This window comes from Marmota monax, unplaced genomic scaffold, assembly GCF_021218885.2.
Source record: "Marmota monax isolate L192 unplaced genomic scaffold, Marmota_monax_Labrador192_F-V1.1 WCK01_AAM20220418_F8-fsc00006, whole genome shotgun sequence".
NCBI lineage: Eukaryota > Metazoa > Chordata > Mammalia > Rodentia > Sciuridae > Marmota > Marmota monax.
In genome coordinates, this window is record NW_026693712.1 from 6,039,689 (window position 1) to 6,065,083 (window position 25,395).

The following is a 25,395-nucleotide window of genomic DNA, read 5'->3' on the forward strand; positions in this document are numbered from 1 at the left end:
TGCTTTTGTGTCTGTAATGCTGGGCAAGAGCAATGTCTCGAGGAAGTCTGTCTTTATTCCCCAAATGATTTTGACAACCCAAACCCTTCTAAAACTGAAGTCTTTGCAAAGAGTACCTGGTGTATCAGTCTCTCAATAGTGGTACCGTTTACTTTAAACAGCTCTTTCAGCCATTTCCTCAATGGGTTGATATCTTGCCATGGGCACACCTGTTTGAGTTGTTCTGTCATTATAAAGGAGCAGTGTATTGTGCCTTCAAAATTCCAGGCTTACCGATGCACCGAGAGCCATCTGTTGATGTTACGTATCCACGTGGACAAACACAAAAGTAGCTTCCCACGGTGTTGGAACATTCACCAGTTTCACATATCCCAGGAATGATGCTGCACTCATCAATGTCTAATCAAGGGAAGAAGGAGAAGATAATTGAGAAAGGGCTTCATGAAATAAGGGATTTTTTTTAAAAAGAAAGAAAAAAGAGTATGAGAGCACTCATGGGTGATTAGGTCAGATCACATAACCCTGAAGATACTCTTATTTCAGGCCCTAAAGAATTTCTCACAGATATCTATGGGAACTCAGATGAAAGTCAACTCCCATGGCAGTAAAACAAGGCCAACTAAAGCAAAACTCTATATCCTTTTTCTCCCCCCAAATGCAATTTAAATTGGAAATAAGTAAAGATGTCAATGTTTTCATTTCTATTCTATGTCAACTAGGGAATTATCCTTCTAGAGCCCTTTGAAAAACACATACACAATTACATTTTAAAATATGGAATAATTACATTTGAAAAATTATAGCTGATGTTCACACTCATTATTTGAACCAATAGAGAGTAGCTGATTTTTTTTTTCCTATTTGGCTTTGGGATATGTACTTCTATTTGAATAGGGGTATATCTGACATTCTGGGAATAACTTCAATCTAAAGTAATACAGGAACATGGCAATGGGAAAACTTGGGAGGCTCTGGGAAGGGTCCAGTTTTCCTATTGTACCTCCCTGCACTTATCCATTTAGCTTACTCAATGTTCGGAATAGTCTATTTCCTTTCACATTAATGAAAGGTCTGCTTTCTTTTAAATTTTCCCTAAAGGAGAAAACCTGGCCATTTATATAAGCTTTAATGTACTTCTCTTCTAATCCAGTGAGCAGAGGGAGGTGGAAAGTCAAACAAAGCTGCAATTAGGTACATTGGGAGCTAATTGCTAATACATTTTAAAAGGAAATGAGCCATTGTGAGGAAAATCCAGCCAGGGCTGCTGGATTGTTGGCAGTCTTTTTTAAGAAACAGAGGTAGCAAAGACCAATGAATAGAAGGAACAATTATAAAAGCCATAAACATAGATAATTACTTAAAACTCCAAGTTTCTTTTCAGTTTTTTTCCTTTCAGTTGTATATTCATTGAGAATGTGTAAACTTAAAAGGCAGGAAAAAAATAATTACATTTTTATTATAAATGCAAGGAAAGAAATTTAAACTCTCTGATTAAACAACATAGAGTTGAGGGGTGTTTGGCAATGCCATTCTTGCAACTCTCTATTCATTTTTCCCCCTATTTATACTCACAAGTCACTCTTGCCTACAAGCTGTGAATTAAGTACGTGCATGTGTCTTCTTGGCATATTCTTTTAAAAACATTACCAGGTTCAGACATTCTCTGAAATAATATCTTCATTTGAGGCTTAACAGTTAGCTGCTGAAGGCAGAGAGGTACAAATCAAAATCTACCAATGCCTCAAGAGAGATCAGAATTCTAACATGAATTGACTACATGAGAAGCAAATATATAATGTGGTGAAAAAGTTACCATCAGACTTAATCCAACAAAATGAAACCATGTGTGCGAAATTAGGACCTCCTGCATCCTGTGCTGCTGTCTCAGTGCAGCAGAGTTTAATGCAACTGAACATGGATCCAGCAGCAATGACACTAGAACAACTATAGTGTAGTCACCAAATAAACACATCAATCACCTGGGGATAAGGAAGGCCAAAAAAATAAAATATCCCAAAACAGCAAGTCCCACAAAAGTGAAGGACCAAAACTTGCCTTTTTAGTCTCTTAAGCCTACAGGATTGATAAAAATTCTGTTTTTTTTTTTTTTTTTTTTTTTGTATCAGGGGCATGCAACCATTGAGCCACATCTCCAGCTCTTTTTAAAAATATTTTATTTAGAGACAGGGTCTCACTTAATTGCTTAAGGCCTTGCTCAGTTACTGAGGCTGGCTCTGAACTTCTAATCCTCCTGCCTCACTCTTCCAAGCTGCTGGTATTACAGGTGAGAGACACTGTGTATGGCTGATTGAGGCAAATTCTTAAAAATTAGGAGAACACAAGTCCTTTGTTTATATGTTAACTATGATTTCCAGGCCTTTCTTTTCAGAATAAAGAATTTCTTTGTGCACTAATCTTAAATATCCTCCCTGACAACAAGAAGATGAGAAAATGGAAAGACATTTGACAGTTTCCATTTCTGGGAAAAATACCTGGGTCATAGAACAACACATGAAGTGATATTAAATTTGTAGTCTTGCTGTTAAATATTTTATTGTACAAAATCTCTGTGTTTTTCATGATTCTCCTTACAATGAAATAGGAACCTTAAAAGGTTTACTTTAAAATAACTGATATAAAAGGCTCTCAGAAAAGTATGTCAGAATCCTATATAAAAAATATGGATGCTTTTCAATTATTTTTGGGCTAGATGCCCCCCAAATTTTAAGAATTAAAAAGGTAGGTGCTCCAAAAACCTGATCAAATCCCCTATACCTCAATGAAGTTATGCCCAGTATTTGTCCATCAATTTAAATTTAGCATTAACACTTCTGTTCAGAAGGATGTGAGCACTTAGCTCTTTTGTATATTAGTTCTTCAAGAGCACATGTCATAATCAGATTTGGAACTACTATCTTCACAAATATGAAGCACATATTGCCTAGGTATAAACAAGTGTGCCTAATGATGACAAGGGTATTCGTGGGAAAAGTTCAGTGAAGTCTTAATGCTGGAAATGGGTTGTTATCTGTGTTCTATACATCTAATGTGTTTCCAGTCCCTTCCTCTGGAACTGGTTTGGAACTTTGGTCTGCAAATATCAGAAAAATGGATCCAAGCTGACATAAACCAGAAATTTAAATAGTTTTCACATCTGGAAGTCCAGAAGTAGCATGGATTTCAGGATTGGTTTAAGCCAATGTGTCCTGCTCATTTTCTCTGAAAAATACTCAGTAGTAGCCTGCTATGTTCTTACTTTATCTTTAGGCTGCTTTTCTCAATAGAGACAAAATGGCCATAGTAGGTTAGGCTGGACCTTTGACTGGGACATTTTAGAGGAGGAGAGGTTGTCTTTCTAGTGGCTCTCTCCTAAGAGGAAGAAAACTTTCTCCCAGAAGTCCCCAGCAAATCTTCCTTTTTGTCCCAATGTCTTGTACTGGGACACATGCCAATTTCTGAATGATTCCTCAGCCAGGAGAATGTACTGCTTGTCAGGGTCCCAGAGACCTGGACCAAGTACTGTGGCAAGTGGAAAGTAGTTAGCTTTAGACAAGTAAATAATAACAAAAAACAGTGACTAGAGACCAGTGATTCTGAAAATATGGCAGAATTGAAGAACAGGAAGTATAGAATGGTGGAAAATGATGGACAATAAGCATAGCTTCTTAAGCATTTGCCAAATCCTGAAGAGCCATTCCAAGGACTGTGGCTTATATTCTGAAGAGATGGATGTTGGCCTGGAAGGAACTTAAATGAACAAATTATTACATAAGCAAATCGATATCATAAGAAGACAATCTCTGTGTTTAATAGATGGAATGATGACAGTTTAGGGATAAATGCTGAGACCTGAAGTTAAGCTTTACAATAAGGAAGAGAACACATTGAAAAGATCATTAGAGAAATCAACAAGACTTTGTCACTGGACTCAGACATGTAGCTTGATCAACAAAGTACCTGATGTAGTGCTATGAACAGAGAATGGGACATGGAGGAAAAATCCAATTTTGATGTTAAACTGAGTTGGACATTTTTGAACTTGAAATGTTTGAGAGAAACAGGCAAAAATCTCATCTGTACAGTCAAAAACCTGGGTATGAACTCAGCCAAGAGGTAAATTCTACAGATGTACTTGTGTGGTTTATCACAAAGTATAGGGATCGCATTTGATGTTGCAGTAATCGATGAGATTTCCAAGAAGATAGCTGAATTTAAAAAGAGGCCATGAGGACCATCAATATTTAAGGAAAATCACAGGAAGAAAATAGGGCATTGGAGACTGGGAAGGAAAGAAATGTGCAGGGAAGAGCATTCGAATGGAGACGAAGTAAGAGCACTGTGAAAAGGAGAGGGTCGCCAGGTATGCCATGGAAGGGTGAAGGCACAGAGGAGCTGTAAAGTGTCTGGAGATCTCAAGAATCGAAACACAGGTTTTTAGAAAAAGAAAGCTAGACCTGAACAAAACCATCTGACGGATTTCTGACTGCCAAACCACATAATCTCATATTTGTCAACCAACATTTACAATGATTGCAAATCTTACTCTGAGCAGGATATAACAAATAATTTGGTAGTAGTGTGATATCAGATGTCACTCAATTCTAACAACACTACTCTAGAGATGCTATTAATTCTAACAGGTTCATATCACACGTAGAAGCAGTCCATGTCACACTCATGTTACAAAGGACTTGGTACAAATAAAACAAGAAATTTTGTTTCATATAGTGTTCTCAGAATATTTTCCTTCTATCATGGCCAAGGAATGATGCATATCAGGCATATTGTGTACATTTGTGTGTATGTGTGTGTGTGTAGTTAGAAGTAAATATAATTCTGTTATATCAAGATTAACATTTAACAGGGATGAGAGGTGGGAGGGAAAGGGAGAGAGAAGGGAAATTGCATGGTAATGGAAGGAGACCCTCAGGGTTATACAGTGGAGGGGGTAGAGAGAGAGGAGGGGAGGGGAGGGGAGAGGTGGGGAGGGGGGAGGGGGGAGGATGGGAAAGGCAGCGGAGCACAACAGACACTAGTATGGCAATATGTAAATCAATGGATGTGTAACTGATGTGATTCTGCAATCTGTGTATGGGGTGAAGGTGGGAGTTCATAACCCACTTGAATGAAAGTGTGGAATATGATATGTCAAGAAATTTGTAATGTTTTGAACAACCCACAATAAAAAATTAAAAATACAATATATATATATATATATATATATATATATATATATATATATATATATATATCTTGAATTTATACTTAGTCACATATTTGCTGTTTTGACATTAGGAAAATTCATGACTGAAGTGCTGAATGCAATAAATTGCTATTTTAAGCTTTTCTATATATGATACAGTAAGTTATATGGAACCGTGAGGTTTAATTTCCCCTTTTCAGATCTGAACGTATGATGAATCTTCAGAATTTTGTTGTATATCTGTAAAGAACTTTATTGTGATAAAATGTGTATACTATATAATTCACTGACTTGAAGTGCACAATTCAGTTTTTTAATATACTCACAGGATTGTACAATCATCGCTATAACATAATTTTGGAACATTTTCATCACTCCAAAAGAAATTTTACCCCATAAGCAATCACTCTTCTTATCTTCCTCCAAGCCTGATGCTGTACATTCGTCAATTCTGTGCATTTCCTATCTATGATATCATACCACAGGCAGTCTTTTGTGATTGGGTGCTTCCACTTAGTATGTTTGCAAGGTTCATCCATGTTATAATGTGATAAGTACTTCAATCCTTTTTACTAGTGAATAATATTCTGCTGTATGAATTAACTACAGTTTACTTATCCTTTGACGTTTGATGAATACTTACTTTCCATTTTTTTAGCTATCATAAACAGTCACCATGAACTTTCAAGTACTAATTCTGTGTTGTCTTATGCTTATCTCTATCAGGTTGTACACCTAGTGTGGAACTTTTGAGTCATATAGTAAGTCTGTTTAGCTTGTTGAGGAACTGACAAACTATTTTCAAATTAGCTGTACTGTTTTACATTCCCACCAGCAATGTATGAGGGTCCCAAAGAACATTCTTTATTATATTTGTTCTCTCTCTCTCTCTTTTTAGTTGAGTGTGCAAGTGGTACCACATTGTTCTTTGGTTTTCATCTTCCTCATGACTAATGATGAACACCACAACTATCCTTCTGTAGAGTCTTTGGAGAGAAGTATCCATTTATTTCCTTTGCCCATTGTATTTTTTAGTTATTTGTCTTTTTAAAATAAGTTGTAAGAGCTCTTTATTCAAGTCCCTTAACTGATGTTTTATTTGTATATGAGCTGTAGAACTAGGTTTACAATCTTTGTAAAAATGAAATCTGGGAGTTTGACAGGAACTGTGTTGCATCTGAACATCAATATGGACAGAACTGCCATCTTAACAATATTATGACTTCCCATCTATAAAGATAGGCTATTTTTCCTTTTAATAGACCTTCTTTAATTTCTTATAGCAATATTTCCAGCTTTCAGTGTGCCCATCTCTTAATTAGTGTTAAAATTTATTTTTAAGCACTTTTTTTCCTTTAAAGTGCTTATTTATTCTTTGTTCTTTAAATGAAATTCTTATAAATTAAATTCTTTTCTTAATTTCATTTTCAGAATGTTCACTTGGTGCATACAAAGTAAAATTCATTTTGTATACTGATCTTGAAGTGCAGCCTTGTTAAACTCACTTGTTGGTTCTAATACCATTTTATAGTCTGTTCACTTCAGTTGATACCTTATCTACTAACTGTATGTCATCTGTAAATAGAGATATAGTAGTCCCCTTTTATCTGGGTTTCTGCCTTCTGTGGTTTTAGTAACTCATGCTCAAAAAAATGATCCCAAAAATGTAAAATGAAAAATTCCAGAAATAGTCTTTCATAAGTTTTAAAGTGTGTGCCACTGTGAGTAGCACGAGGAAATCTTACACCCCACTTGCTGATCATACCTTTGATCAGCATATCAATGCTGTATATGGTACCCATCTATTAATCTTTTACTAGCCCTGTGTTTAAGTAGCTCCTATTTTACTTAATGGCCCCAAAGTGAATGAGTAGTGCACCTAATAGCTATGCCTAATTTATAAATTGGATTTTATCACAGTTATTAACTATGGTTTCAGGCTTTCACTGCAGGCTTGGAGTATATGCCTTGAAGATAAGGGGAGACTCTTTAGTTTCACTTCTTCCTTTCCAGTCTGGATACAATGTACTTCCTTCTCTTACCTAACTGGAACCTCTAGCCCAATGCTGAATAGTAGAATGTGGACAGACATCTTGTTTTGTTCCTGATCTTAGGGACACTATTAATTCTTTTGCTATGAAGTATGATGTTGACTGTAGTTTTTCATAGATGCTCTTTATCAAGGTGAGGAAGTTCCTTTCTCTTCCTAATTTTGGGGTCATTTTAACTATGAAAGGATGGCATTTGTTTCACATGGTTTCCTGCATTTACTGACATGATCCTGGCTTTTGTTCTTTATTCTTACCTACACATTATATTGATTGAGTTACAGATGCTGAGCCAATTTTGCATCCCTGGCATAGATTTCAACTGATAATGAAGGGTAAATCCTTTTTTATGGAGCCAGATTTGACAACTGACAATGACATATAATATTTTTTTTTTACATTGGGCTGCATTTCTTTTAATTTCCAGAGATTTTAAATAATGCATTTTTAAAACTTTTAAAAAATGTAGTTTACCAGTCAAATTCTTGTGTGGCTAGGTCAAGCTCTAATGAGACTTTTATTTACATTCAGGAAGCCCGGCCCTCCAAGCTGTGACTTTTTAAACTGAATTCAGGTTCTCTGAACCATTAATCATTAAAGATCTTACTGATTACATTGTTATTGCAACCAAGAAATCTGATATATTAACTTCCTTAGTCTAGCTGACCAATTAGCATACAATTTTTTTCCTTATATACAATTTATTTGTGGGAAGGGGGACAAATACAATCCTTAGAATCTTTGTGTGCATTTTTTTCCAGTAGAATATGCATATACATAAAATTGGAAGGACACTGTAAGTTGGAAGGACACTGTTTTACCTTCAGTTCTAATTGATAATATGGGCTTTATCTGCTATTCTATAATATGTATTTTTTAAAATATGGAATCAGACAAAATTTAAATAAACATGGAAAATTTAGCTTATTGATGATAACTAGCTTTTAAAGGTGTAATTTCTCAAATAATTTGGCTTAAATAAAGAGAAGTAATAATTCTACTTTTGGCAAAGACATCAGTCAATGGTGATTAAAAAAAAACAGGGCTGAGTTAAGAACAGGGGACAGGAGAGGCAATGACATCATCTAAGGTCTTGGTTAATGAGGATAGGAGTATGAGAAAAATGGATGATACAAGAATACCCCAAAAGCAAAAGCAAAAGCAAGAGTAAGAGAAAGGGACAGTAAGTCTCCATTATAAGCTAATATTGATAAAATTAGAAAAGTTAAAAAATTTTGCAGAAAATTCATAGTTTCATCATTAACATCCTGAGTTATTAATATCTAAAAATAGCTGAAAGTCTAGGGTGGATCCCTGGAAGGTGACTGACATCTATGGATACAAACAGTTGAAACCATCATTGTGGATAAAATCAGTAGGATGAGAATATAAAGTGATGAGAAGCAGAGACCACAATAGAAGAGAAAATTTTACAATTACTATGAGCATGTATTCATTTGAGAAAAGAGAAGTGAAGACAAAGAGAGGGTTAAGAGAGGTCACCAGGATTGCTGAAAAGCTATTCAAATTTTAAGGAAGTCAAATAGTGACAGGCAGAATAATGAGCACCCATCATGTCATTCCTGCAACCTGGGAATATGTCAGTTTACATGATCAAACGGGATTTCAGTTGCTATTCAGCTAATCTCCAGATGTGGAGATGACCCTATTGCCAACTCCAATGTAATCACAAGTGCCAGATTCAGAGGGAGATTTGCAGATGCTGCACTGCTAGCTGCAAAGATGGAAGGGGCCACAAGCCAAGGAATGAGAGCTGCTTCTAGAAGCTGGGAGAAAAAAAAATTGTATATTCCCTAAATTCATAAGGCACATAGGCCTGCAGATGCCTTGATTTCAGCCCAGTGAGACCCATGTCTGACTTCAGACTTCTAGAACTAGAAGAGCACAAGTCTGTGCCATTTTAAGTCATTAAATTTGTGGTAACAAGTTCAGGCAGCAATAGGAAACTAATATGCTAAGGAAATATATTTAAGAAGAAATAGGGTAATCTCTAAGAGAAAATGCCATCAGAAATTCTAGAAAACAAAGGCAATGTTAAGAAAGAAAAATCATTACATCTTGAGGAACTTGAGATGACTGGTACAGAATAGGTTTTTAGGAAACTTTACAGTGAAGAGAGTCAGAGAATAATAATATAATGAGAGATGGTTAAAGACATGGAGAAGAGGATTTGTGCTGATGTGTCCAAGGATGAACTTGGCTACAGGTAAAGAGGAAGAGACACAAGCTATGAACTAATAATGGCAAATTTCAAAGCTGCACAGACAGATGATGGAATTAAGCAAAGAGCTAGAGCAGGTATCTCTGAAAAAAATTGGAAGATATTCATCAAATATAGGAAAAAGCGGAAATGAAGACATAGCAATAGAGGAAATTTGAGCTGTGTAAGTTCATATCAGATATCTTCAGTCTTTCCAATAGAGTCAAAAATAGAACAGATGTTACAAAACCTTAATGTGGTAAAGAATCACCTGGGCAGGTATTAAAAATGCAGATTTTGAGTTTCAATCAAGATGCTTTACTCTTCCCATTCTGTTCCAAACACACAGCACTGACAGATTACATGAACAAGAGAGTTGGGGCTGTAGCTCAGTGGTAGAGTATTTGCCTCACATGCACAAGGTCCTGGGTTCCATCTCCAGCATCATAAGGAAAAAATACGAAGCTTCATCAACTGAATCAATTTTTTTTTAAATGGGAGGGGAGGGGCTGGGGTTGTGGCTCCTCAGTAGACCGCTGGCCTCGCGCGTGCAAGGCCCTGGGTTCCATCCTCAGCACCACATAAAAATAAATAAATAAAGGTATTGTGTCCAACTACAACTAAAAACTAAATATTTTTTTTTAAATGGGAGTAGAGAGAGCCAATTAATTTCAAAATACAAGAAAAAAAAAATTTCTTGGTCCAGAAATAAGATTGCAAGGCAGCAAGCTGAGCTGCACTCTTTCCCCAGAAGCTGGCAGTGGTAGCTAGCATCCACGACTGTACCTGATGACAATATGGAGTGAGAGAGCCACAGCAGGAACAGTGTAGGGTGCAGGGGGAAGGAAGGGAAGAGGGCCAGGAAAGATTTCCAAGGCAAAGTGACAGTTAAACTGAAACAGATAAACAGGCTTACAACAAGCCAGGAAAATGAAATGGAATAGTGACTTCCAGGCTATGGAAAGAGGCTGCACAAAGGCAAGGCAAGAATTCTCTAGCTGATGAACTAAGTAAGTGTTACTGTGTGGAAAAAGTGAGTGGAAAGAAGTGAGGTTAGAGAGGTAAGCAGAGAATGAATCATGTAGGATCTTTATCCTGAGAATAGGGGATCCAAATAGGAGTGGCATGATCAAACTTACAACCTAGATAGATCACTGTGGTTGCCTTGTGAAGAAGCGGTTGCAGAGAAAGATGTAGGTGACCCTAAAGAAAGCTATCTTAGTAATGCAAAAGAGAGACAATAATGATAAAGGCAGAGAAGTAAATGAATTCAAAACAGATTTAGGAAGTAGGATACATTCAAACATTTTGGTGATAAAAGGGTTGAGCTGGACCTAGGTTTATGAGTTGGGCAAAAGAATTAATGGTGCCATTCCCTGCACTGGAGATCATGAAAATGATGGTAAGTTACCCACAGGGTGAGTGTAGTAGAACCAGGAACTGAGCCTGTGCCTGCTGAGATAACCATGGGGTGTTTACAGTATAACTGCCTGGCAAGTGGATGCATACAAAGGCAGGTCTTCCATGTTGGGAAGCCAACTGCACATGGATGATAGACTCTGCAGGGATGTTATCTTTTTAAACACTAATTTGGAGTAACTCAGGCATGAAGCAATGGTGGCAAGAGGCAGTTCCATCACAGTGCTTTTTAACATTACAACAATTGGAAAGCTATTTCTACTTCAAAATACACAAAAGCATAAAATTTACTGATAACATGGCCAAGAAAAATGCGATTCCATTTTCAGTCTACATCCCAAAATGATATTTTGGGGGAAGCATAGCCACTATATGGTTTTTCTTTTTGTCTGCCTTCCTGCACTCCAGACCCATCTATGTGTTTTACTCAGGGTGGGAACATGCTGGTACCCTTTGTTAATCCAAACTTAGGACACATGAAGACAAACTTTAAACACAGACTGTCAAGACAAGCAAGACTAAATTATTTACAAATTCTAAAATTCTGAAGACAACATGGTTGATGCTAAGTTTTTGTAGGAGGATACTTCTAACAACTGAGTGAAGCTGTTAAAACCACGTCTTTCAAAATCTTTCCCCCAATCCTCCCTGCCTATCATAATTGCCTTAAAATTTTTAAATAAATCCAGAAAAAGTAAATTGAAAGTCTCCCTTAATGTTGGGTAAAACCTAAAATTTCAGCAACACGAAAGTCAGGAAATTCCAAAGTTAAACTTACTATAACCATTTGAACTTGGCAAAGTTGCAAGAATTTAGTACTTTTTGTTCCCATTTTTCTCATTAAGCATCAGCACATTAAGGTATAAACATAAAACCTTGAGGATTTTTAAATGTATTTTGGCATAATTCAATAAGAAAATTAATTTATGAATCCTTGTTATTTTATTAATATGAATGGTACATTAAAGTCATTTATTTTGTCTTCTAAATAAATGGCATCAAGTGAAAAAGAAATCTGTTCCACATTCCACTAAAAATTACTAAAAATTATTAAATTCTGTGTTTTTTATACTTACTACCATAAAAGGAAATAAACTCAGTGAAAATGTTATAATCAGTCACTAACATTCATACCATGTGGAATTTTTATGAAGAAAGTTAATTTTTAAATTAGCACAATTGTATTTTTCTTAGTTTTTGTTGATTTTTTTAAAAAAGAATTTCCATGACAGGCAACATTTTACAAAGTCCAGCTTAAATTTAAAAAGTAGCTGCAAGTACACTGAATCACAGAAATACAGTGTGCATATGTATAAAATGAGGGTGTAAATGCTGTTATGAGTATGGAGAGGTCACTCCTAAGTCTCAGACTGCAAAATATACACTTTGATATTCTCAAGGAGGTGATGGAACTACATCAATCCGAGAGCCATTTACTAGCATTCTCTGCAATCCATCCATCCATCAATCAATCAATTCAGAATGGCTAATAGGATAACCTATCGATTCTGTGAGTGAAGCTCATCAGGACCACCTCCATTAGGACTTGAACTGGGTTACGTAGACATATTTGCCCTACGTATTGAATAACTACTTTACGGTACACCACAGTTGTTGCTTATCTATAACTAAGTCATCTCACAGATCTCATGGGTATTAACACAACTCAGCGATCTTCACTGAAGACCTGTCATTTGAAATTCCCTGTTTTTTTTTTTTTAATTCCCTGTTTTTAAAATTACTCAGGCCTCCTGTTTGATGATTTATGCAAAAGTGAAACTTTTGCCTGTACACTCAATAGTTTCAGATTAACCAAGGGACTCTATGGTGACAGGTATTTTAAACTGCCAGGGTACAGACAGAAAGCAACTGTATTATTTCTCCCACTGCTCCTTCACACTTCTCTTGACAAGTTCTTTACTGAGCTTAGGAATTCTCAGGAAATTCCCATAGATTTTTCCCAGCTTTTTCAGATGAACAGAAGATCCACTCAAATCCAAAAATCCCAAAGCTCTCATCTTCCATTAAGTTAAAACATTTCCTCTTCCCAGCAGGGACTCCTTCAGGCATGAATGCCTTCAGTGAAGGAGGGGAATGGCTGACTTCTTTCCTTTTTCTCCCTCCCTAGCTAGCAGATACTATGAGCATATTCTAGGTTGCAGTGAGGAGGGCAGAGGACAGGGCTAGTAACAAAGATCTAACTGGGTGGGTCAAGATGTAATGCCATGGATCTTTTCTTTTTCTCCTTTGCTGGTTCTTTTTCATGTCCTGGACCTCTAAATGATGATGTTCTAAGGCTGAGCACTTAGACTTCTCTATTAAGATGGCTCCCTTGTTGATCTTGTCTAGCCTCAAGGCTTTAACTATCAACTATAAGCAGTACATATAGTATAGTAACATTCCTAAGTATTTATTGCCATCCTTGACCTTGCTCTTGAACTTGATTTAAACATACAACTACAAATGTCTATCTGATTGTTTAATAAGAATTAACTACCAACAACTGAGCTCCTGATAATTCTGTCCTCTGCTCTGTCCACCCACAGATGTTCTCCATCTCAGTTAATGGCAACTTCAACATTCTGGTTCCAAAACTTTGAAATTACTATTTCTTTTCCTCTCTTCCTCACAACTGATCTGCAACAAATTCTGCTGGCTCAACCTTCAAAATTTAACCACTTCTCATCACTTTTATGGAAAACTCTGTGGTCTGAGCTTCTATCAGAACTCACTTGGATCACTATAGCATCCTGCTAATTGGTCTCCATGCTTCCACATGAGTCTGCTGATTATCTGTTTTTACCATCCAACAGCTAGAGTAAACCATTGGAGGAGGAGGAGGAGGAGGAGGAGGAAGAAGAAGAAGAAGAAGAAGAAGAAGAAGAAGAAGAAGAAGAAGAAGAAGAAGAAGAAGAAGAAGAAGAAGAAGAAGAAGAAGGAAGAAGAAGGAAGAAGAAGAAGAAGAAGAAGAAAGAAGAAGAAGAAGAAGAAGAAGAAGAAGAAGAAGAAGAAGAAGAAGACTTTACTCCATTATTCAAAACCTCCAATGGCTCCCATCTCAAGAGCTCAAACTAAAGCCCAAAGTACTTATCATGTCCTGAAAAACTCACAAGACCTAGTACCAGGCTGCATCTCCAAATCCATCTTTTAGTCTCCTCACCTTCTGCTCCAGTCCCATAGACCTCCTAATGTCTCCTTAACACCTCTGCCAAGGACACTGCATTTGCTGGTCCACATCTGGAATTCTCTCCCCAGAGTTTATTCTTTCACCTCCTTCAGTTCTTCATTTGAATACCACCATGTCAATGACTTTCTTTGGTGCCTAATTTATAATTTCATACATGTATCAGCATTTTATAGGCTCTCACCCTGATTTATTTTTCTGATGTTTTATCACTTCTGACATAGAATAGATTTCACTTGTTCATTTTCCTTTGTCTCTATAAGTCAGCCTTCATGAGAGCAAGGATTTTGTTTTGTTTTGTTCATTGCTCTATCCTGATGGTCTAGAAGTATGCCAGGAACTCAATATTTCTCAAAGATTCTGGCATCAATGGTCTCTTGTGTGGCAGGTTCAAAATCTATAGTATCAATTCTTTTAGGAAACTTCCCAACTCTCAGAGCACTCGCCTCTCACGAATGATCCTAGGAGTACCTGCTCTACCTGATCTATATTGTAATTCTTTCTAAGATTTGTATTTTTATACAGGTTGGTGGTAAGCAGAACAATCTTTTTCCCCTTCTTCTCATATGTACTGCTCACCAGTTACATAGATGTTAAAGATAGCAATACATATAGGATAGTAACATTCCTAAAGGGACAACACAATCATAAATTATTGTCTTAAACGGGAATAGGGTCTAGAATACAATCTATTCATGAGACCCACACACTTTCTTGATTTCAGGTAGAAATACTACCAATCAACTAGCCACTACAAAATAAAGTGTTCATGTGTACTAGTACACAGGATTTATACAATATTATACTCTCTGAAAAAAAATGTTTGACTAAAAATACCAATATTTCATTCTGAAGACAAGAAGAAAAGAAGAAATATTTTAAGATTTTAAATCAAATTTTAAGTAAACATAAAAAAGTTACACTTCCTGTTTTTCTTTACTATTCAATTATGAAAATGTTTTTTCCCTATCATGGTAAATTAAGAAAAAGATTCCATATGAGAAGAAAACTTATGATAATCTAATTTTCAAATTGCTGTAGCCTATGAGTTTATTACATTGGATTAATTTTCTAAGCCTCCAACTAAATTTTCACAGTATGGTTTTACTAAAGTATTGGATGAGAATATATATATATATATATATATATATATATATATATATATATATATATTTAGTAAACTTCAAATGTTTTGTATTGCAAAACATCTTTAAGGACTTCAAATCTGTCATGCTTAAAAATGAAATAAAACAAGAAAGCAACCTATCGTATTTATTCCCAAATACCATTTGAGCATTTCTTTTTCAAAAAACTCCTTTTCTTTGAATTACCTATTAAGACATTTTCGTTGTTTTTCTACTGTTAGCCTTTTAAAAAAAATATTTCTAAGGGTTCCTTATTTTATCCTTTTGTCTTTAATATGCATTGCAAATATTTTTTGCTTTTTCCCATTTTTCTTTTGATATTCCTTTTGATATCTTTGCCATGTAAAAGTGGTTTTCTTTTTTTTATTTTTTTCTTTCATTTTCTTTCCTTCTTTTTTCCTCTTCTTCTCCTTCTTCCTCTCTATTTCTCTCCTTTTTTTTCCTTTTTTTTTCTTTTTGGTACTGGGTATTGAAACCCAGGGGTGCATTACCACAGAGCCACATTGCAAGCCCTCTGCTTTGTTTTTCATTTTTTATTTTGAGACAGGGTCTTGCTAAATAGTGTAGGGCGGGCCTCACTAATTTGCTGAGGCTGGCCTCAAATCTGGGATCCTCCTCCCTCAGTCTTGCAAATCACTGAGATTACAGGAGTGTGCCACCACATGCAGCATTTTCAGATTTTTATGTAGTTAAATATATCAATGATTTTCTTCATGAATTCTGGATTTTTAATACAAAAATATTCTTATGTTTTATCATAGTACATTTACTATTTCATTTTTAAAAGTGAGTCTTATTTGTTATAATCAGCTAACTTCTTTATCATGTATTATATTCACCTATTAAACATAACATTGATTTTAAAGCACTTTCTTACTGGTCTATGTTTAAAACTGAATTTGTTTATTTCTAAGCCTAGAGTGGTAGTTTCAGAAAGAAGTTGTTATATTTTTGTTTCTCTTGTAAAATTATATTTTAAGAATACAATACTAATTGTGATAGCACGAACTTCTTTTTTCTTTAAGTGCCTCGTTGACTTCTGCCCCACACAGTATACAGATAGACACACAAAAGTAGAACAGCCTGGAACTATATTAATGTTGTTGAGAGAGTTTCCTGTCTTCTGAATTCAAGAATGACTAGGGTTCCAATGGAAGTCTAGATGGTGGTAGAGAAGATTAGAAAAAGCAATAATAGGGACAGGGTTGTGACTCAGTGGTAGAGCGTTCTCCTAGCATGTGTGAGGCACTGGGTTCGATCCTCAGCACCACGTAAAGAAATAAATAAACAAAATAGAAGGAGCAATAATACAAATAGAAAGAATAGAAGTAACAAATGAAGATAAGAAAGAAAGACCTAAAAAGACTAATAAAGCTCAATTTATTATGATCTTCACAAACAATTCCTTTGTCTTTGGAGCTCTCTAGCAAACTTAATAGGAATCCTGAGGTCCTATTTGGCAACACTTATTTTTAGAAGTTGAGTAGCTATCTAATAATAATAATGACAAGTAATAGTAAATTTTACAATGTCATTTCTTAAAATCCAGTCATACCTCCCTACTTGTGGCTAAATTCTTGAAACATCTATATTACTTTTTACTTAATATACTTCTCTATATATATTCATTGTTTTATTTTAATGTAAATTTTGTTCTAATCAATAATATTTTCAGGAAAGACACACATGCACAGTTTTGATACACTAGTTTTTTTTTCCTTAAAACATTTGAATGGATTATAAACTACTGAAAATTATTTGCCCATGGATCAACTAAAATCCAGTTACTAGGAAAACTGCAGTAGGATTAGACTGAGGTGAGACCACTAAAAATATAGGGTAAGAATAGGGAAAACCATGAGCCCACTGCCTTTTTCTTAGAAGTTTTACTGGAATGCATCCTTGCTCATTTGTTCACGTATTGTCTATGGTGGGTGCTGGAATACAGTGGCAGAGCCGATCTGTGATAAAGACAATGTAGAAAGCCAAAAATGCTTACTATCTGGTTCAGATCTAGAGGGGCTCCGCACTTAAGCTGCTCACAAGGATTCTGAGAATTCATTTCACTTTCAAGAAATGAAACCTAGAGCTCAGCACTTGGGTGAATTCAGATGTCACCTAGAAAATAATGTTCTAAAAGGAAGCCTACTTGCTCCAATAGAGGACTGGAAAAGGGATATATATCCTTGTGCAAATCTTAGGTGAAACTAAAACACTGAAGGATATACCAGTTTATGGTCTTTTCTTTCATAAGACTTCTTGTAACTACCACATAATAATGACTTAGATATAAACAAAATTTTACTGCGATTTTTAAAACAGATGAGAATACAATGAAAAGTTGTTTCACTTCTGTGTGACAGAACTTTCAAGGTATTGAAGCCCAAGCAGGAGAGGGGAATTATAGTTACATTTGTAATCACATGTAATCACAATTCTTAGCATTTCTAAGAATTCAGAAGATGAGACTATAGCTGAAAAATATATTTGTGCTTCAGATTAGCATGAGCTATAACTAGTTAAATTAAGTCACATCAAACTTAATATAACAGCATATTGGTAAATAGTGCCCCAATTCTCCTCTGCCACTCACCAGAATTTCAGCCACGCTAGACAAAGCTACAGCTCAGCCTTTCATTTGTCCTATATTTGCTATTACTAGATGCTAGGGAAAAATAATCCTTGGATAGTTTTCACAATTAAACCAAAAAAGACATGTTAACGTATAAAATATGAAACCACAGCCCTCTAGGATAACTGAAGCTTATATAAAAACACAGTAACTCATTTAATTAGCATCTATATGACATTTAAAAAAAACTTACTATAATGAAACTAATTTATCTAAATTTTTTATTATCTGAAATAAGGGTTATTTAAAATAGATGTCTTCTGTACTTAAGACAACCATACAGGTCCCTACCATACTCCTAAGGCTGCATCAGAGTAAATCAGCAGCCCACTGACCTTCACAGAATTCTCAATGCCTAGTAGTGAATTAAGCATATGTAAGGCTGTAGGTGACCATACTTGCAAGAAATGCAATCCTGGATCAAGGTATTATATTTCCAGTTTTGTTACATTTTTACTTGACTACAGCAGGATATTTCTTTAGAGCAGACTAATTTCCTTCAGGCAGTGAGCCATGGTAATTTGTGAGACAGCTCCTCCCATCTCTCTTTTCTCTTTTCCCTCTCTTTCTTTTATTTTGTAGTCAAGAAAAGTTAAAGATATACATATATACATGTGTACACACACACACACAACACATATACAATATGTATCTACATATGTATCTGTCTTGTCTTTCTAGATACATATTTATATATTTAAATATATCAATACTACAAAAACTACGTATGTAAAGTATACAAACAGATATCAGCAATTCATTTTGTTATTTTATCTGGCCTGTACTAGTTTTATTTTTCATTTTCACTATGAAACAGCAATTATTTGGCAAACAAAATTAAAATTTAGTGAACAATTATGTAGCCAGCAAAATAAAGCCATTCATCAGTTAAATAGTGGAGACACATTTAAGTTCATATCTTATTCTTCCCTTAATAGCAAAGTTCAAAATGGTCATCTGATCCTTTCATTCCAGGCTGGAATAAGTTTTTCTATCATTAACACACCTAGTTCTATTTCTCTGAGAAAGGTGTTTTGGAGACTCAATTTTTCCGATGACTTTCAGCAGAAACTGAATTGCAAGAATCATGTGAATTACTTTACCATGCTTTTTTCTTTCGTATTTTTTTTAAAGGGATTTAAACATACAATGGCACTGGGGAAACAACACTGGCTCCCAACATTTGGGAAAATTTCCCTGAATCTAGTAAAGTGCAATTTCCTGACCACTGTCTTATGCTAAATGAATCAAGTCCTCTGGGTCTCAAATGTCCCTTGCTATATAATTTGTGTGGAACTGGGGCAGAAGGAGTCAAAACAGGCTGAGACCAGTCAGGAATTAATGAATAATCTAAAATTCCTAGTTCTACTTCCCCTCATCAACTTATGATGGATAATTTGTCATTGCCTGTTGATGCTTTTATCAAAATAGGCGCTCCGGCAGGTAAATCTTATTATTCAATTTTTTGTTAGTTCTTTAAAAAATTATAACTTGGAAACTACTTTTCCTCATTGAAATTATCTGTAAGAACTTTCAATTTTTTTCTGTGGCATCTTTGTCTAACAAATACACAAAGTGTTAAATGCTTTATCGTATCTAATATGCATGAAAACCTCAGGCAGAAATCACCTTTCTTGTGCCTCCTCTGAAGGTGCAGCTGCTGACAATGACAGCTCTCAGGGGTGTAGCTGAGCACCAGTCCTGATGAGCATTCCACTGGGGCTGTGGACACACTGCTCTCTTCCCTGTCATACTTTCTGAACTATATAAACTTAAATTGTCACTTCTCTGTACAAATTTTCTCTTATAGGTTAAAACTATAAAAAAATTAATTTGTACAAAAAGAAAGTTAAAATGTGATCTGGATGTTTCAAGTTTTAATTCATGACCTAGGTCAAAGCCTTCCTTTTTCTTTTTTTTGAATGATTTTTTTTGAATATGTATTTTTTCAAAGACTTCATGGTCATATTGGTGATATTACCCACCATGCCTCAAATAAAGAACTCTTTCTCCTCTAGGCTTCCACAGGAAACTATGTGTGCAACTTTCCATTTTGTTTAGGTTGAAATTAAAGGAATGATGTTATTTTAGAACTCCCCATGAAATATTGCTGTCAGTTGACTAGAACTGTCCAGGTGGTGTCTAAGTTACTTAACACATGTGTTTCAATAGTGGAAGTCATTTGTGGGAAGAAACTAAAAATGTTTAGATTGGAAATTTCTGATAAGTATGCTAGAAAGTGATAAATGCTCATTTTGCTTTTCTGTCAGCTCTGGCTGCTGCTGGCTGTCCCTCTGGAGTCTCCATCACTCCACCCTGCTGGTCTTTCCTTCTTAGATGTGACACAGAGGGGGCATCTAAAAGTCAGCTATATGACACAACTGTTACTAAGCCTTGCCCAATTGGTTTACAGAGGTCGAAATGCTTCCAATATTTTTTTCTTTTTGGTATTTCTATTTATTTATTTACTTATTTACTTAGCTATACATGATAGTAGAGTGTATCCTGACATATTATCCAATTTCCATTTTGGATTCAATACAAACTTCCAATGAATTTGCACTAAATTTCTAAAATTACTTAATACTTTGCTGTCTATCATAAAAATGATTCTTTACATCATAAAAATCACATTCTTTAATGCAAAGAATTTTTACTATCCATTCATCTGACTACAAGTCATTTTTTTTTCATTTTTTTGATTTGGTAATGTATTTGCAGGATACAAAGTAAGAAAATTAGGCTGGGGCTTTCAGTGAGAAAGTCCTAGTCAACCATTTTCCACCTTCCATGGTACCAAATGACAGATTTTCTAGTGTTTTTTACAAAAAATTCTATGCATAAATGAAAAAATATAAACAAGAAAACATACACGCTTTTATCTTTTTATAAAAATGTCTTACAACTTACTTTTGTCAAGTTATATCTCAAACATGCTTTTATATAAATACATAAGATCTCCACAATCTTTTTAAAAGGATGAACAGTTTCCCACTGTGTGCATGTTTTGTAATTTAATCACAGTACAGTCTATTATCCTATATATGTTGCTCACTGTATTTTGCTATTACAACAACAAAAAGGACCAAAGGATTACTCTTATTAAGTCCATCATTTATTAATTTAGTGTGAGCAGGATGCACTCCCAGAATTACAATTAATAAATTAAATGACATTTATATTTGTAATTTTGATAGATAAAATAAAATTATATTCCTAACACATTTTTATATTGTCTATTGTTCAAACCCTTACCAATAGTTTGTCATTAGAATTTTTATGTTTATCAGAGGTAAAGAAAGAGATCTCAATTCTGTTTTTATACTTCTTGTTGTATGTAGGATAAACATGCTTTAGTATATTCAGTAGTCCCTGGTATTTCCCTTGTTGTCAATTTACATCCTTGATTATTTTCATTAGATATTTTCTTATTGATTTGTAGAATTTTTTTTTTTAGGTGTAGATGGACACAACACAATACCTTTAGTTTTATGTGGTGCTGAGGATGGAACCTGGGTCCGACCGTGCTAGGCGAGCGCTCTACCACTGAGCCACAATCCCAGCCCAATTTGTAGAATTTCTTCACATATGAAATATCTGTCCTGATTTGTGTTAGGGGCTGCAAATATTTATCCAAGTTCATTATGTTTTTTGTCCTTCCTAGTAGTGCTTGTTTGTTTTTCTTTTATTACCACAGAATTTATTTTATAGAGTTGAATTTACAAATCCATTCCACTCCATAGCTTTTAGGTCAGCAAAACATTAAGGTATGCTTTCTCAGATCTAGGACCATATAAATATTTTCTTTTTTTTTTTTTTATTTTTTATTTTTTATTTTTTTTATTTTTTTATTTTTTTTTTAAATTTTTTATTGTTGGCTGTTCAAAACATTACATAGTTCTTGATATATCATATTTCACAATTTGATTCAAGTGGGTTATGAGCTCCCATTTTTACCCCATATACAGATTGCAGAATCACATCAGTTACACATCCATTGATTTACATATTGCCATACTAGTGTCTGTTGTATTCTGCTGCCTTTCCTATCCTCTACTATCCCCCCTCCCCTCCCCTCCCCTCCCCTCTTCTCTCTGCTCCCTCTACTGACATTCGTTTGTCCCCCTTATATTATTTTTCCCCTTCCCCTCACTTCCTCTTGTATGTACTTTTGTATAACTCTGAGGGTCTCCTTCCATTTCCATGCATTTTCCCTTCTCTCTCCCTTTCCCTCCCACCTCTCATCCCTGTTTAATGTTAATCTTCTTCTCATGCTCTTCGACCCTACTCTGTTCTTAGTTACTCTCCTTATATCAAAGAAGACATTTGGCATTTGTTTTTTAGGGATTGGCTAGCTTCACTTAGCATAATCTGCTCTAATGCCATCCATTTCCCTGTAAATTTTATGATTTTGTCATTTTTTAATGCACAGTAATACTCCATTGTGTATAAATGCCACATTTTTTTTATCCATTCATCCATTGAAGGGCATCTAGGTTGGTTCCACAGTCTAGCTATTGTGAATTGTGCTGCTATGAACATCGATGTAGCAGTGTCCCTGTAGCATGCTCTTTTTTGGTCTTTAGGGAATAGACCGAGAAGGGGAATAGCTGGGTCAAATGGTGGCTCCATTCCCAGCTTTCCAAGAAATCTCCATACTACTTTCCAAATTGGCTGCACCAATTTGCAGTCCCACCAGCAATGTACAAGTGTACCCTTTTCCCCACATCCTCGCCAGCACTTGTTGTTGTTTGACTTCATAATGGCTGCCAATCTAACTGGAGTGAGATGGTATCTTAGGGTAGTTTTGATTTGCATTTCTCTGACTGCTAGAGATGGTGAGCATTTTTTCATGTACTTGTTGATTGATTGTATGTCCTCCTCTGAGAAGTGTCTGTTCAGGTCCTTGGCCCATTTGTTGATTGGGTTGTTTGTTCTCTTATTGTCTAATTTTTTGAGTTCTTTGTATACTCTGGATATTAGGGCTCTATCTGAAGTGTGAGGAGTAAAGATTTGTTCCCAGGATGTAGGCTCTCTATTTACCTCTCTTATTGTATCTTTTGCTGAGAAAAAACTTTTTAGTTTGAGTAAGTCCCATTTGTTGATTCTAGTTATTAACTTTTGTGCTATGGGTGTCCTATTGAGGAATTTGGAGCCCGACCCCACCGACTGTAGATCGTAGCCAACTTTTTCTTCTATCAGACGGCGTGTCTCTGATTTGATATCAAGCTCCTTGATCCATTTTGAATTCACTTTTGTGCATGGCGAGAGAAAGGGATTCAGTTTCATTTTGTTGCATATGGATTTCCAGTTTTCCCAGCACCATTTGTTGAAGATGCTATCCTTCCTCCATTGCATGCTTTTAGCCCCTTTATCAAATATAAGGTAGTTGTAGTTTTGTGGATTGGTTTCTGTGTCCTCTATTCTGTACCATTGGTCCATCCGCCTGTTTTGGTACCAGTACCATGCTGTTTTTGTTACTATTGCTCTGTAGTATAGTTTGAAGTCTGGTATCGCTATACCGCCTGATTCACACTTCCTGCTTAGCATTGTTTTTGCTATTCTGGGTCTTTTGTTTTTCCATATGAATTTCATGATTGCTTTCTCTATTTCTACAAGAAATGCCGTTGGAATTTTGATTGGCATTGCATTAAATCTATAGAGAACTTTTGGTAATATCGCCATTTTGATGATGTTAGTTCTGCCTATCCATGAACAGGGTATATTTTTCCATCTTCTAAGATCTTCTTCTATTTCTCTCTTTAGGGTTCTGTAGTTTTCATTGTATAAGTCTTTCACCTCTTTTGTTAGGTTGATTCCCAAGTATTTTATTTTTTTTGAAGATATTGTGAATGGAGTGGTTGTCCTCATTTCCATTTCAGAGGATTTGTCGCTGATATACAGGAATGCCTTTGATTTATGCATGTTGATTTTATATCCTGCCACTTTGCTGAATTCATTTATTAGCTCTAATAGTTTCTTTGTAGACCCTTTTGGGTCTGCTAGGTATAGAATCATGTCATCTGCAAATAGTGATAATTTAAGTTCTTCTTTTCCTATTTTGATGCCTTTAATTTCTTTCGTCTGTCTAATTGCTCTGGCCAGTGTTTCGAGAACTATGTTGAACAGAAGTGGTGAGAGAGGGCATCCCTGTCTTGTTCCAGATTTTAGAGGGAATGCCTTCAATTTTTCTCCATTCAGAATGATGCTAGCCTGAGGCTTAGCATAGATTGCTTTTACAATATTGAGGTATGTTCCTGTTATCCCTAGTTTTTCTAGAGTTTTGAACATAAAGGGATGCTGTACTTTGTCAAATGCTTTTTCCGCATCTATCGAGATGATCATATGATTCTTATTTTTAAGTCTATTGATGTGGTGAATAACATTTATTGATTTCCGTATATTGAACCAGCCTTGCATCCCAGGGATGAATCCTACTTGATCATGGTGCACAATTTTTTTGGTAAGTTTTTGTATCCGAGTGGCCAGAATTTTATTGAGGATTTTTGCATCTAGGTTCATTAGAGATATTGGTCTGTAGTTTTCTTTCTTTGAAGTGTCTTTGTCTGGTTTAGGTATCAGGGTGATGTTGGCCTCGTAGAATGAATTTGGAAGTTCTCCCTCTTTTTCTATTTCCTGAAGTAGCTTGAAAAGTATTGGTATTAGTTCCTCTTTAAAGGTTTTGTAAAACTCTGCTGTATACCCATCCGGTCCTGGGCTTTTCTTAGTTGGTAGTCTTTTGATGGTTTCTTCTATTTCCTCAATTGATATTGGTCTGTTTAGGTTGTCTATATCCTCCTGACTCAATCTGGGCAGATCATATGACTTAAGAAATTTATCTATGCCTTCACTATCTTCTAATTTATTGGAGTATAAGGATTCAAAATAATTTTTGATTATCTTCTGTATTTCTGAAGTGTCTGTTGTGATATTGCCTCTTTCATCCCATATGTTAGTAATTTGAGTTCTCTCTCTTCTTCTCTTCGCTAGCATGGCTAAGGGTCTGTCGAGTTTGTTTATTTTTTCAAAGAACCAACTTTTAGTTTTGTCAATTTTTTCAATTGTTTCTTTTGTTTCGATTTCATTAATTTCAGCTCTGATTTTAATTATTTCTTGCCTTCTACTTCTTTTGCTGTTGTTTTGCTCTTCTTTTTCTAGGATTTTGAGATGAAGTATGAGATCATTTATTTGTTGGTTTTTTCTTTTTTTAAGGAATGAACTCCAAGCAATGAATTTTCCTCTTAGAACTGCTTTCAATGTGTCCCATAGATTCCGATATGTTGTGTCTGTGTTTTCATTAATCTCTAAGAATTTTTTAATTTCTTCCTTGATGTCTTCTATAACCCATTGATCATTCAGTAACCTATTGTTCATTCTCCAAGTGATGTATTCTTTTCCCTTCCTTCTTTTATCGTTGATTTTCAGTTCCATTCCATTATGATCAGAGAGGATGCATGGTATTATCTCTATTCCTTTATATTGTATAAGAGTTGCCCTGTGACATAATATATGATCTATTTTTGAGAAGGATCCATGTGCTGCT

The 25,395-nt window shown here is 35.4% G+C and overlaps 1 protein-coding gene across 1 annotated transcript in view; it reads right to left on the reverse strand.

Moving 5' to 3' along the window:
* Fbn2 (fibrillin 2) overlaps window positions 1-25,395 on the reverse strand; it is a 233,428-nt gene that overhangs the window by 118,738 nt on the left and 89,295 nt on the right. The window contains exon 8 of the mRNA XM_046460170.2: window positions 274-399. Coding sequence (XP_046316126.1) covers window positions 274-399 — 126 coding nt within the window. The remainder of the gene's footprint in view (window positions 1-273; window positions 400-25,395) is intronic.